This window comes from Hevea brasiliensis, chromosome 5 (assembly GCF_030052815.1).
Source record: "Hevea brasiliensis isolate MT/VB/25A 57/8 chromosome 5, ASM3005281v1, whole genome shotgun sequence".
In the NCBI taxonomy this organism is placed as follows: domain Eukaryota; kingdom Viridiplantae; phylum Streptophyta; class Magnoliopsida; order Malpighiales; family Euphorbiaceae; genus Hevea; species Hevea brasiliensis.
In genome coordinates, this window is record NC_079497.1 from 110,025,312 (window position 1) to 110,040,891 (window position 15,580).

The window sequence follows — 15,580 nt, forward strand, 5'->3', positions numbered from 1 at the left end:
GGAATGACAACGAGAGAAATTTTTACAGATAATTAATCAATCGAATTTTAATAGTATGAATTTAAATGTTATGTAATTGAATTCGAAACGAATTTAAATTTGAAAAATAATATTCATGACAAGTTCAAATTTTATACGTTGAATATCCATTATTTAAATTCATTCACATAAATACTTAATTAAATATAAAATATATATTTTTATAATAATCTTTATAAATTTTTATATATTTTAATTTATATAAAAGAAAATTAAATATTTTATGAAATTACTATATTTTTAAAATATAAATTATTAATTAAAATAATTTTTTATACAAAATATTAATTAATATATATATATAATTAAATAGATTCAAATTTTTTTAGATTATAATAATTGAATTTAAAACAAATTGAAGTAGTTAGCATAAATTTTAAACGAATTTAAAACGAGTTCAAATTTTGATAATATTAATCAAATTTAAATTCGAATAGGATTTGAATTCGAATAAGATAATTTTCACAAATACCTTACCCATTGCCACTCTTATTCTGATTAAAACCAAGGATTATCACATTTCCTTTTTCAAATATTAAACTTCATTTTTTTTTTCCACATTCGATTACTCTAAAGTTAAAACCAGCAGTCGAGAACAGCACTTAAGTCAGTAAATCATGTGATTAATATTTGCTCTATTTCATCATATTCACTGTAGTGAAATCACGGGATCGCATTCATACATGGACTAAATCATAAACTCCCCCCTCCCCCGGTGATCTACCCCAGCCATCTAAAAATCTAAAAAAGAAAGAAAAGCTCTCCTTACAATTTACAAGCCACCTTTAACCTCTATGATATGATCCATGGAAAAAAAAAATGAGGCAGGCACCTACTCTTAACAGCTCACAGATCATCTCTTCCCAATTCATGTACTCTGTTATGAAGAAAGAATCCAAATACCAACAATTTGCCAGCACTCTTTCCCAAAAAATTCGATCCTATAATACGAAACGTAGGGCTGCCACCATGGTAAACAATGAGCTTTAACTCCGCAGGATACAGCCACAAACATTACACAAACAGGAGGCCTCGTCAACAGTGTAGATATAAACTCCAAGCATGTCTCCAATCACCTTACATGAACCACCAAGACCCAATTCAGTTTCAGCTCAGCTTATCTTGATTCAACTGACTGTGACTCCCTTTTTCCTCGGAAGAGGGATTCCCCATTGATGATGAGACTGCATTAAATCCATTTACCTTGACAGATTCAGGAGGGCCTTCTACTGAGAATGGGATACTTCCTATTGGTTCAGAGCTTGTGATAGGTGCTGCTTCAGAAAGCCCCTGCTCTTGAAGCTGTTCCATCAGCTTTAAAGATGGAATGTCACCCTTACAATATTTATGCCACATGTTTCGATAGGCAGACTCTAAGCCAAGAGTGAAGTTTGGTCCATCACAGACAGGAGACTTTGACATAAGATCCCTGAGACTCATTCTCAAGTTTGAGAGAGCTGGTATGTCTGAGGCAAGCTGCAAAGCCAACTGGACGTATTCATCTTCATTTTTAGCAATCAGATGTTCCAGCCCTGCGTGACAATTAGATAGAAGTTCACATTAATTTAAGAGGCTAAATGAAAATATACACAAAATTAATAAATGGTTGAAAAAATGGAAACGGATGCTGGTCAGTATACACCAACATACACCAGCACTGGTAGTACATATTACAGCTCCATTTGAAACATGGAATCAGCTAAATTGGCTATGAGATTTCTCATTCCAATTTAGATCACGTGCACACAAGCAGTAAAATTTACACAATGCTAATACCAACAGCAATCTTGAGATAGACATTAAAGGTTAAATAGAAGGTCCCTCACCAACTTTGCTGAGAAGACTCACACCAACATTGTGAGCATGTACTGCACCAGCCATAGCAACGCATGGAACTCCCATGTAGAGAGATTCACATGTTGTTGTTGTTCCAGCATATGGAAAAGTATCCAAACTACAAAAAAAATAAATAAAATAATAATAATAATAATAATAATAATAATAATAATAATAATAATTAAAAAAACGTTAGGACGAGTAAAGAAGATTTGACATGATAGAGACCAGACATAAAATAGAGCATGCATATTCAGAATTTATTCATCAGCCATATATGACTGCAAACACAGCTCATAGGCTGCAGATAAACCACTCAAAACTAGCCTATAAACAAAAGCAAACCAAGCTCATACAAGGCAAAAACAAATATCTGTTCTAGGTTCCTAGCTGTATACAATGACCCTCTGTTATTTTCAGTAACCTAAGTTGAAGTTTTTAATCAAGAAAATTGACCTTGGGATGGTAGAGCATCCTGATTAGTTAGTTATACACCTTAGACTCCTAGAGATACACTTCCAGTCGGAGCCAGTTCAACTGCAAACACAGCTTGCACGCAGTCATATGTCACTTGCAATTGACAATAATTTCTTCACCTTGAAGGTAGTCTTTTGAATAAAAAAAAGTGAACAGTAATGTTATGGAGGATAGTTAATGTTGCATCTTTTGTAGAATATGTGAATTGTTAGTTGTTCATTTGCTGGACTACTAGCAGCTGCCCTCTCCTTTCACACTTCTAATTGTACTCTCTCTTCAAAGCATTCTCTCTCTCTTGCTTAGTCCTACCAAAATCCCCAGCACAGATCTCGTACAACACCTATCAATTCTGTTTCAGAAAACCTTTATCATCCCTCCAAGCCATCCCTAGACTTAAAATGCCCATTTTCAATCTCATTTGGCCCATCGAAATAATAATAATATAAAGAAATTAGGAAATTACCACAAAGACATCAATGGAATTGAAATATGTCATTCACAGTCTTTAAGATACAAGTACTCCTTTTATATTGTCTTCAGCCTTAGCTAAAATGACATCATCACCTTTCTCCTATTTCACAGCCTCTAATTCAGATTATATACAAGATAAAACAAGCATGATATAGGACATTTACAAAATAAATGTTCAGTAGATGTTGTTTCCTTATTGGATGTTAATCACCTTCCTCTTGGTGCAGAAAACCTTTTTCTGCTTCAGACATTTGTAGAACCTTTTTTAAAACTCAACTTTGCAGTTGAGTAAGAAGGATAAATAGGCGAAAGCCCAGCTACAGGGATAAATGCGTAGACATCACATTATCACAGAAACAAATCAACAACATATAGAGCTCACCAGACTTGTCCAAAACAGTTGTCAGAAAGAAAAAGCTGACCAACAAAAAGATTAAAGCCCAACATCTTACCTAATGTCCATGAGAGAATATGCTTGCATATGATCATGGTTAAGAAGAATTAGAGGTAAAAGATCAACACGCACTGATTCTAATCCCAGCTCCTCCAAAGTTGTAAGAAATCTCTGTCTAACACTATCACTACAAAATGGCTTGCATTTTACCACAAGGCGAGAGTTTGGTACCGCACAGAGTATCCTAGCCCAAACTTGTAGTACCTTAGGAGTTATCTGGATGGGTGGGAAAAAAAAGAAGATAAATTGCAAATAGCACATAATAATAATTTGAACAAATATGATTTCTTGATTAAAATTGAAAAGATACAAAACTAATCAATACCTTTGCCAGATTATTAAAGCTACCAAATGTAATAAAGCCATTAGCAAGTGCAGGAGTTGGAGAGACAGGCCCAGCTTCTGGGGACGGTGTATAACAAAGGAAGCATTCTGGTAGTCGAATCAACTCCTCAACATGCCTGCCATTGGATAAGAATAGCACACATGAAAAATCTTAGAACAAGATAAGATGAGAACAATAAGTTCACTTGAAAATGCTCATCAGAAAAAGCAAGAAGAGGAGCTACTTTTGCTTTGTATCTGGAGGGTCTGCCAGTGAATCAGTGATTCTATAATCAATCGTAGGCAAACCAGTTGTGTTTGGGTAGCCAATCCAAGTCACCTAAATTAAATGTGAAGCAAAATGAAGTCAGAAATGCACTGCATTTACATGAAAGGAATGCATACCATGTTAGTATTAAATGAAAAAAAATCCGAGGCGTATAAAATATGAGACACAGACAGCCAGGATGTGCAAGTGGTTATAGTGTGCCAAGACTCCAGCTACTAATCATTTTCTTTTAATGCTAATTTAGTTTTAGGCTTGTTCTTTCTGGTGCATTTAGCATGTATCAATATTGTTTATAGCTCTTCTTCAATGTTTAAATAAAATCTTGAGGAAAACCTTCAGAAGGCCCCTAGCTTTTCAAGTTTTTGTTGTTGAGTTTCTAATTGAAACTTGTGTTCTACACTTCAGTAGTTATTAACTAAAATATTTCTATCCTTGATCAGCTCCCCAAGACCCGTCAGCAAGCCCTAGAAAGGAAATTTTAACCTCTGATGACAACTAGAATGAACAAGATTTGACAATGAAGGGAAAAAGAATAGTGCTTGGATATACAATTATGTAATTCGATTTTGGTTTTCAGCTCACCGCTGCTAGAGATTGGTGATAGCTTGTTCATTAATGAGAATCATGCCTCACCAGTATCCCATAAAGTTGCCCTCTTTGCAATACATCGAGCAAAAGAGAAAAGTTTTTGATAAAAGATGATGTCCATTCGATCGTCTACACCAAATGTAATTGTGCGTATGCATAGTGATCCTGGTTTTCACTTTAGGAACCTAAGGAGTGAGGACTTTCTTCCTAGAAGTGATGATAATCTAAAAAATTCTTAACGCAAAAATGTGCACAATTACACTTTAATAAAGTGATATTACACATAAGAGGCCCAAGCAAAAAAAGTTACACATGTTCCTTTTTTTTCCAGATAAAACAAAACTCGGGAGGATTATTTTTCAAAAAAAGTTCTGCAATAAATGACAAATTGGCCATTCCAAGCTCTGCAAATTTCCCATGAATGGCTACTCATAAAAGAACAACTGCACAGTAAGGTGGCCATTCATTCAGAAAAGTCTTAAAAAGCCATAAAATCAAAAGGAGGCTTTTTAAAGCACAATAATTGCTCATATAAATAGCAAAATGATTTTATATGGAAAATGAACAATTATAATATTGCACATAACTGTTTCCACATATGTAGCTTCTTAAAAAAGAAATAATATTTAAGAAATTATGGGAAAACCATTGGCAAATTTTATCTTACATGAAAAGAAACTGAACCTCAAGAAAAACACCAAAGAATAATAACCTGAAGCATACCTGAACAGGTGCTGGTCGGCATGCCATCATTCCCAACTTGTTGTTAGCTGTATGTCCAGTAAGTTCTACCAATATGTCAACATTATCTTCTCTAACCATGCTTGCCACTTTCTTTTCATCAATCCCATATATGTCCCTCCATAACCCACCCTTTTTAAGGACTTTCTCCCTAAACCTGTTAGTCTTTGCATCAGCCTGTGGATCATAAGAAATGTAAATACAGAATGTGAAAAAGGTTAACCATTAAAGAGCACTTGATATATCATTATGGCAGTTATAAAAACAATACTGAATACTCTTTAATGAATAATATGATATTGGAAGGCTGTGGCAATGATGGTGACCACAATGCCAAAAAACAGTTTAGAGGAAGGAACAATCTCTGAAGACATATTGTGGATGTAATAATAATAATAATTTTTTTTTTTTTTTTAAATCTGGACTTCAATGTGGAGATTGCAAATAATGCCCACAATGATTGACAACATTGCTGACAAATGGTGATACGAGAGCAGTGGAGGAACAGTAACAACAACAGCAACAGCAGAAGTGATATGGTGATATACTCGAAACTGACAAGGTTAAAATAAATGCATACGCCACAGCAGCACCTGTTACTTTTCAAAGCATTTGAGAAAAACCCAAAATTCAATTTTCACGCGTCATCTTTATTGCAACAACTTAATCAATCAAATAAATGGGAAAAACCAGAGAGCAGCAAAAGTAGAAACACAGATCTAGAGTAGAGTCAGGCAATGCTAATGATAAGAAGTTATATGTAAACAATGACAGTAGGTAGATAGAGAGAGAAACATTTTGGCACAACATCCAAAATTAGATAATTTACGTATCACATGTAATGTTCCTAACCCATTACTGGAACTTCATGTATACACGTCACACTTTCTTTTTTAGCCATTCAAAGCAAAATCATTGGTTAGATAAATACTTGCACGACAGCATGGATAGGACAACAAATAGCATGTTCAAAACTCCATTAAACAGTTAACAAAAGTAGACAATTCTAAATGTTACCTTCACAACGGCTGAATAAATCACCACCTTGTAATTTGCATAGTCATGATATACAAGAGGGGCCTCAATGAAATAAGATACAGAATGCGTAAAATAGTCTGGAGATACATATCCAATCACAAGCGGCCTTTCTGGATCTTTTGGGTTGTCCCATGAAGTGTACTGCAGATACAACCTCATAAAGCGCCTACCCCAGTCCCTACATGCAGGAATTTCAATTCCAATGAAGCCTCAGCAAGCCCAAAGTAATATTTTCTTAGAGCCGTAAAGCATGCTAATATAGATGTTCAAATATACAACTCAACTCAACTCAACTCAACAAAACCTTTATCTCAAAATTTTATTAGGGTCGGCTATATGAATTCTCTTTTTTCACTCTAAACAATTTTGGGTTAAATTCTCGGAAATACGTAATGCTTCTAGGTCATGTTGTACTACTCTCCTTCAAGTCAGTTTAGGTCTACCTCTACTTTTCTTTCTATCTTCTAACACAATGTGTTCTACTTGTCTAACTGGAGCCTCCGTATGTCTACGCTTCACATGACCAAACTACCTTAATCTCCCTTCTCTTAATTTATCCTCAATTGGCACCACTCCTACCTTTTCTCTAATATTCTAATTATGGACTTTATTTAGTCTAATATGGCCATTCATCCACCTTAACATTCTCATCTTCGCAACTCTTATTTTAGACACATATGACTCCTTCATTGCCTAACACTCATTACCATATAACATGGCCAGTCGTATGGCTATACGATAAAATTTTCCTTTCAACTTATTGGGAATCTTGCGATCACATAAAACTCCCGTGGCACGTTTCCACTTCAATCATCCGACTTTAATCTTATGACTAACATCGTCCTCACATCCCCCATCTACTTGAAGGATTGAGCCAAGATATTTAAAGTGATTACTTTGGAACAATATCACTCCATCCAAACTAACTCCTTCCCTATCACCAGTTCGGCCTTCATTGAACTTGCAATGCATGTATTCTATCTTCGTTCTACTTAACTTAAAGCCATTTGACTCTAGAAATACTTCTCCAAAGCTCTAGTTTTCTATTGACTTCTTCTCCCGTCTCATCTATCAAGACTATATCATCCGCAAACATCATGCACCAAGGGATACTCTCTTGTATATATTTCGTCAATTTATCTAAAATTAATGTAAAAAAGTAAGGGCTTTTGGCTGAACCTTGGTGTAATGAGATAAGAAAATCTCTTGTGTCCCCTCTCACTGTGTACACAATAGTAGTTGCTCCTTCGTATATATCTTTCAACACTTGTATGTACCTAATAGATACCTTCTTTTGTTCTAACACTCTCCATAAGACATCTCTTGGAATACTATCATAAGCTTTCTCCAAATCGATAAAAATCATATGTAAATCTTTCTTCACATCTCTATATTTCTCCATCAAGCTTCTAATGAGAAAGATCGCTTCCATAGTTGAACGACCGAGCATGAAGCCAAATTGATTGGGAGAGATAAAAGTGTCATGACATAATCGATGTTCCACAACTCTCCCCACAACTTCATAGTATGGCTCATGAGTTTAATTCCCCTATAGTTTAAACAACTCTGTATGTCTCCCTTATTTTTAAAAATAGGTACTAAAATACTCCTCCTCCATTCATCAGGCATTTTCTTTGAGTTTAAAATATTATTAAATAAGTTAGTTAACCATGCCACTCACATATCTTCCAAACACTTCCACACTTCAATTGGTATTCTATCAGGTCCACGGGCTTTACCCATTTTCATTCTCTTAAGTGCTTCCTTTACTTTTGAAGATTTAATCATTCTAGTATAAATCACATTCTTTTCTATTGCTCTGTAATATATATTCACGCTATTACCACTTTGACTATTATTAATGAGATCATCAAAATAATTTCTTCATTTTTCTTTAATGTCCTCATCTTTCACTAACACTTTTCCTTTTTTATTCTTAATGCACATAACTTGATTGAGATCTTGATATTTCTTTTCTCTCCTCCTTGCTAATCTATAAATATCTTTATCCCCTTCTTTAGTTCTAAATTTCTCATATAACTTTTCAAAGTCCTGCGCTCTTGCTTGACTAACTATCTTTTTTGCCTTTTTCTTTGCTATCTTGTACTGTTCATACGCCTCATTATTATCACACTTAGGTAATTTCTTATATCATTCATTCTTTCTCTTCACTGCCTTTTGTACTTTTTCATTCCACCACCATCTCTCTTTTGAGGGTAGTCCATGTCCTCTAGACTTTCTAAGTACTTTTCTAGCTACTTTTCTAATCTTTGATGCCATCTGTCAACTCTTTAGTCAAAGAAAAATCAATTTGATGGACCGACAAGACCCAAGTCCATTTTTTTAAGTGAAATTGAAGCCAATAATACCATCTAGTAGCTTAATTCTGCAACACAGTACAAAACAAAATGGCCATAGCAATTAGCGAAAAAACATTTTCAAAGTGGATTTTAATAGATTTCTTCCTCAAATGTCTCAACTCATTATATTTTTTATCCTACAACAAATCTTGCAGTCAAATGGTACTTTCTTGTATCCTCGCAACCCTCCAACAGCTATCCACGTAAAATATAGTTTTAAACTCTGAAATAAGTAGTGAATGGTCCCATTCAATGTCCAAGAAAATGTCAACTAGCAAAAACTAATAACTTTACAAGAGGATGGACTGGTAATGAGTTGTGTTATGGAAAGTCAATATGGATTTTATATATTCCTATTTAGTATAGCATTTAATTCCCCATTTTGTGTAGGATTCATATTCCTAACTAAGCAGAGTAATTAAAAGATATCTGTATTTAAATATGTACTCTTCTATTTTATAGAAGTAATAATAATAAAGATGCAGCCTCTATGTTCCTTTCCTTCCCTTCCTTTCCTTTTTCTTCTTCTAATTCTTAAATCTTGAACATGGGATTGGAGCCTTTGATTCATTAGAGCTTCAGTACTATTCATGGGTACTATTCATTGATACTGTTCACGGGTATTATTCATCAGTGTTGTTACAGGTACTGTTTACTGTATTCACATGAACAGTGTTGAGTTGATTTTGGATTGTTCTGCCACTTTTTTTTTTTTTTTTTAGATTTTGGGTTATTTTGCACTGATTTCAATTCCTATTTCAAGTAACTTGAGTTTCTGCATTGATTACTTAGTCCCTTTCAAGTCATTCCTAGTTGCTGCCCCATTTTGAAACTCCCTTGAAGGTTTGTTGAAGTTTAGACAGACGGCCACTGTATCATAGCCCTATGAGCTGTTGAATAAAGATCCACCGAATATTTTTTTCCGACTATTTGGAGAGGGCAGTGCAACACTATGAGTTGTGTTGTGTTGGTGTTTCCTCACTGGCGTCGCCTTTGAAGAGAAAGTGCAACCCTGTTAGTTGCTTTGTGTTGATCCCTTTGTGTAGGTGTTTCAGAATCTACCTTTTTAGCTATTGTGAAGAAGTTATAGGCTTCAATGAGATCTCATCAAAGAAGAGTGCTGAAATTGATAAGATTCCATTTTTAAGGGAGAGTGTCATGGAAAGTCAATATAGATTATTTATATTCCTATTTAAAATAGGATTTAATTCCCTATTTAGTGTAGTATTTATATTCCTAAATAGGTAGGGTTTTCATTCTTAATTAAGTAGAGTAATTATAGGAGATATGTATATAAATATGTAATCTTCTATTCTATAAAAGTAATGAGAAAAATAAATATGTAGCCTCTGTTTTCTTTTCCTTCTCTTCCTTTCCTGTCCTTTTTCTTCTTCTAATTCTTAAATCTTTGCATTTTATGCCAAAAAAGAAAAAGAAAAAGAACTAAAAAATATTAAGAGACACCTGTGAGCCTCAAAAAGTTTATCATCATGTCCCTCATTTATGTAGTTCATTGCAAGCAACCGATTCTGCAAAAGCAAGTCCATAAATACACATAAGAGGCAGCATTGATACAGTTGACAGGATATGACAACTATAAAAGTGAGAACAGCATTACCATACAAAAAATGCACAAGCTGTTTCAATCCTTGGTATGAAGTGTGGCAACATTTAAGATTTATTCAGCCAATAAATTCTCCATAGGCAATTGATCATGAGAAAGAAACATCATTTAATAGATCAAGCTACTTAATGCTTCATTTCCTAAAAGAAAACCATTCAAAAGGGAGAAAAAGAGGCAAAACTGGCATCTCTTCTATTGTTAAGCCATTTGTGAAATGTGGAGCACTTGTATGTTAAAAATCTGATCAACTGAACCATAATTTCATGCAAGAACTTCCTCTGTCCTTTCCTAAGTGACTTCTGGAAACTGAAAGCCTCTTGGTGAAACCGGGAAAAAGAAAGGAAAAATAATAGTAATAAAAATAACTGATTCTTGAGTTCACTAAATACTAATGGTTATAAGTTCTATGGTCAAATACAATTCCTTAGTTAATTGCTGGGCCAACTTCTGGAAAGTAACATTGTTCTTGACAGATAAAGTATTATCCATATAAATGTTGAATTGCTATTTTATCTGCAAAAGACCATGTAAGGTAACATTTTTTTGCATGATTAAGGAGTGCAAGGGAGCCAATTATGATAACTGAATAGAAGGAAGCAATTGATATTCACTAGAGCAAGTTTTTAAATCAACAGTACCTGGCCTGCATTGCGAGAATCAGGATCTATCTTAAGGCATTGCTCATAAGCATTAACAGCCATAGTTATATTTCCAGCATCTCTGTAAAGGACCCCTACATATAGAGTATATACAGAATGATATTCAGGGAAAAAGAAAAGAGGGGTAGGCATGAGAGAATTATTTTAAGTCAAGAAAACTTGAACTCAGACGAATAAAAGCAAAATAACATAAATCAACAACAATTGGAAACTATTGTGTGCGCGAGAGAGTGCACAAGTAAGAGAAAAACCAAGATTATTATATGCTTCAGCATAAGTGGGATTTGCCATGATAGCTTTCTCAATCATGCTTGCAGCAGCATCCATTTTACCCTGCCAAACAGAAAGATGTCATCAGCTACCATATCAGGCATATGGTCCTTCTAAATGACTTATGAATAACTCCATGTTGAACCTGGACTGTGTAGACTACACCAAGGTTGTTCAAAGACTGAGAGAAGTTTGGTTTAATTGATAAAGCCATCTGCAAAAACAATGATAAATATGATAACTATGACAGAAAGAATAAAAATCTCAAATCATGCACTGGTAGTATCATGAGTTACCTGATAGCAATCCACGGCTTTGTCAAGGTTGTCTCGGTCTTTGTATATTACTCCTAAATTGTTGCAAGCCTCAGCACAATGAGGATTGAAGTGGAAAGCAAGTTCATAAAACACAATTGCCTGCAAATAGAAATTGTGTAGTTAAAAAATGAGCAACCTTATAAAAAATGAGCAGCCTAAAAACAATCTAAAAATAAAACTGGCTAAAACTTGTTAACATGCAACTTTTTGCATCAGTTGCAAAGAAGTTATGAGTCAATTTCATTTGCAGACAGCTATAAATAATCAATCCTCACTGTACAAGCATGCACACACAGATATTTAGTATAAATTCTTCATGAGTTACTTACCATATCAAACTTCAGCATTTCACCATACGCGACACCAAGATTATACATGGCATCAGCATAGTGCCAATTGTAATACAAAGCCTTCTTGTAATATGCAATGCCTTGATTGATGTCTCCCTCCAATTTAACCTGAATATATATATATATATATATATATATATATATATATATATATATATATATATATATATATATATATATATATATCACGGAATCCAAAATCAGGCAAAGGGAAACTGACAAAAAGCTCATGGTGTAAAAATCCCAACAAAGGAATTTCCATCAAGTATGAGAAGAAAAGTATTCGGTTACAATGTTTGGAGAAAAGACCATATGCTTAGGTGCCTCATTAACACAACAACAACTAAGCCTTAATCCCAAACTAACAAAAAATAAAAGAAATAATTCCTAAAGAAAATTTCCCAAAATAACATGGCAACTAAAATAACAGATAGAACAAAACCTTGCAGCAAGAACATGAGTAATCAATAGGATGAAAAAGCCACCTTTGTTCCTAAATCTGTCAAAGCAATTGCCATATTATTCTTTGCAATCTCAAAGTTTGGTGACACAGCTAGACACCTGAAACAACATAACAGTAGGGTATCAGCAGACACAGAGGACCAGCAAAGATAGACCTTAGATGCACGGCCTGATAGAAAGTATAGATTCCTAACTGGCAGGTTACCTCTCATAGCAGGCAATGGCTGATTCCAAATCACCTCGGTTTTTATAGATAACACCCATGTTGCAATAAGCTTCAGCATACATGGGCCTTTCCAATGCAGCCTTCTCATAGCAATTGAGGGCAGTGTCATATTGCATCATTTCAGAATACACAACACCAAGGTTATAATATGCTGGCTGAACGTAAGAATAAAAGTTTAAGAAGATAAATCCACACGACATAAGCAAACCAAGCAAAAAAAGCAGCAGAAAGCTACTGAGGTGGGAATGGAAAAAGGTATGATTTTACCGCATAATGGGCATCTATTTTAAGAGCTTCATAATACTTCTGAATTCCCTCCTGTGTATTGCCAGAAATTTTTAAGCTTGTACCAAGGTCTGTTAAGACAATGGCTAGGCATTCTGCAGCTGGTTTGTATAAAGGATCTGCTCTCAGAGCCTTCTGATACGACTGCCCCAAATACAATTGGTCAAGTCTTAATATGAACAAAGAAAATTCCAATGGCATATCATTTTTGTAAAAAAAAAAACAAGTTCACCTTCAATACAACAAACAGCACAATTTAAAAAAAAATGCATAAGGCAAGAGGTCATGTGCAATAAAAACAAAAAAAATAAAGGCAAAAGAATCCCTCATGTTGCATTTGCTATGAGAAACAATTTTCATCTCACACAGAAAAAAATGCAACCTGTATATAGAACTAATTCGGAGACATCGACACCAAGAATAGACATGAGACGTACAATACAAAAAAACAAAACGGATTCATCAATTACAATTTTTCTGTGCAAAGTGCAAACTAATTTATAATTGTACTAAACAACAGCATATTAACTGCCTATATTTTTTCCAAAATGAATATGCATTAATTGTCAGAAGCATACCTCAGCCGCCTCAACCAGTTGACCCTCATCTTTGTACAATATACCACAATGCATGAGGGCACAAGCATTCTGAGGATCCAGCCTGACAGCTTCAGCAAAACTATCAAAAGCAAGCCTTCCCATGTTCTGCATCTGCAAGCATATGCCCTTTCCAATGTGAGCTTCAACATTTCCACTATCTTTCTCCAAGACACTCTCATAAATAGCAAGAGCATCAACAAATTTGTTTCTGGAACGAAGAATGTTGGCATAAGAGAGAGCATCCTTCCCTTCAAACCCCTTCCGTGCTGCAGCTATAGCAACAGGAGAGCCACTTGCACCAGGTGAAGGCTGTGACCCTTTCAAGAAACCATTATCTTCAATAGATTCCTGCGTTCTCCCATTTCCAATATATTTCTCAGTCCATGCCATCTGGAAATATCAACAATCTCAGTTTCCTATATCGATATTAGAAAGAAAACACATTGGACTAACCCTCAACAAAGCATCGCAAGATAACCACTCGATCGTACCCAATAGAATAAAAAGCATATCAGAAACGCCCAAAACACAGTAAAAACAATAGAAACGAAATGAAACTTTGCCTTTGCATCATCTAACAGCATTGAAGCACGCACTTGGAAAAATTTGATAAACAATAATCGAAGTAACTATCCCAATGAGCAAAGCTATATTCTTGAACCCAAAATAAAGAACTTCCTATAAAGCAAAACCCTAATGAAGAGAGGGGAAAAAAAAGAACATCACATCACAAAAAGGCGCCAAAACCCAGTTAAACCACCAACATTAGAAAATAAAGATTAGGGATTTACAAAAGTGGGATACGCAATCTGATACACATAAAGAGTGGGAAAAAAAAATAAAAAAGAAGAAGAAGAAAGAAAGCACGAAAGCAAATTACAAGAAAGGGGGAAAAAGAAATCAGGGATTTGATACTCACATTCAATGCAGAAAAGCCAGCGAGAGATTACAAAACAAGAGAATTGCTTGGCGTACTATAAACTCTGTTTAGAGAGGGCTCATGATGAGCAGGAAGAGGGGGCGTAGGTTAAGGGTAGCGTAAATTAAAAAACGAGAAAGGAGGTGAATTTGGAGGGAGAGAGAGAGAGTCCAATGGGAAGGAGGCAAAGGCACGCCTCTCTCTCGTCTCCGACACAGTGAGTGTTCGATGTGTCCAAAACCCACGAAAGAGAGAGAGAGAGAGAGAGAGGGGGGGAGAGAGAGAGAGAGAGGAGCAACTGGTGTCCGTTCGTTAATTACTATACTATAGCACAATAGAGACAACCCTTATTAATTAGCCTTGGCTTATCTGATATTTGCATTTGGACCACTGTAACACTGTGCACGCTACTCCAATCCATCCCACTTCCCACGTTGCGCCCATCGACTGCTTTTCGGCGAAATGCTTTCTCCTTTTTCCTGTAATTTCACTTTTACAATATCGTGTTCTTTAAAAATAAACAAGCACTGTATAAGGCACTGTTACTTTCTATTCTATCCCATTCCTACCATTATTCAGGACTCTGTTTGTCACTGAGTTACTTTCTTTTTTTTTTATAATTTCACTTTTATAATAATATATTTTTCAAAAATAAACAAGCACTAAATAAGGCATGTGCAACGCTATTCGTACTCCATTCCATTCTCGCGTTACCTTCCCTTATTTATAATAACATATTTCTTAGAAATAAACAAGCACAAATAAGGCCCCGCGCGTTGTTACATGAAGCTACTCCTACTTCATCTGATTAGCACGCTGCCCCTATTTTTTCTACTTGTTGGCAAGCTGCTCGTCAATGAGTTGCTTTCTTTTTTTTTTCAATAATTTACTTTACGATAACATGTTTTTTAGAGATAAACAAGCAATAAATAAGGCTCATGCAATGCTGCTCGACAATACTCCTACTTCATCCCATTCGCACGTTGCACCCATCTTTCAAGACTACTTATGGAAAGCTGTTTTCTCTTTTTTGTATAAGTCACTTTACAATAACATGTTTTTTAGAGATAAACAAGCACTAAATAAGCCTGCGTAATGTTGTGCGATGCTACTCCTACTCTGTTCTATTTTCACGTTGCATTCATCTTTTAGAGCGGCTTATCGGCGAGTTGCTTTCTTTTTTTTTTTCTATAATTTAACTTTTATAATAACATATTTTTTAGAAATAAACAAGCAATAAATAAGGCCTGCA

At 35.0% G+C, this 15,580-nt stretch overlaps 1 protein-coding gene across 3 annotated transcripts; it reads right to left on the reverse strand.

The window, feature by feature from the left end:
* Positions 1 to 641: 641 nt before the first annotated feature.
* On the reverse strand, positions 642 to 14,630 carry LOC110632428 (probable UDP-N-acetylglucosamine--peptide N-acetylglucosaminyltransferase SPINDLY). Of its 3 annotated transcripts, none has more exons than XM_021780654.2 (18): positions 14,329 to 14,630; positions 13,389 to 13,799; positions 12,793 to 12,954; positions 12,505 to 12,680; positions 12,323 to 12,398; positions 11,817 to 11,945; positions 11,467 to 11,586; positions 11,316 to 11,384; positions 11,152 to 11,233; positions 10,880 to 10,974; positions 10,082 to 10,146; positions 6,237 to 6,435; positions 5,202 to 5,396; positions 3,847 to 3,941; positions 3,603 to 3,738; positions 3,276 to 3,493; positions 1,866 to 1,993; positions 642 to 1,571 (listed from the first exon to the last, which is right to left on the reverse strand). In XM_021780654.2, exons 2-18 carry the CDS (start codon positions 13,797 to 13,799, stop codon positions 1,147 to 1,149), a joined length of 2,781 nt encoding a protein of 926 aa, XP_021636346.1. In that variant the 5' UTR covers positions 14,329 to 14,630; the 3' UTR covers positions 642 to 1,146. The 3 variants fall into 3 exon arrangements, with proteins under 3 accessions (XP_021636346.1, XP_058003389.1, XP_058003388.1); XM_058147406.1 differs by lacking the exon at positions 14,329 to 14,630 and adding an exon at positions 13,973 to 14,008 and having other exon boundaries at positions 12,505 to 12,605; XM_058147405.1 differs by lacking the exon at positions 14,329 to 14,630 and adding an exon at positions 13,973 to 14,008.
* Positions 14,631 to 15,580: the final 950 nt, after the last annotated feature.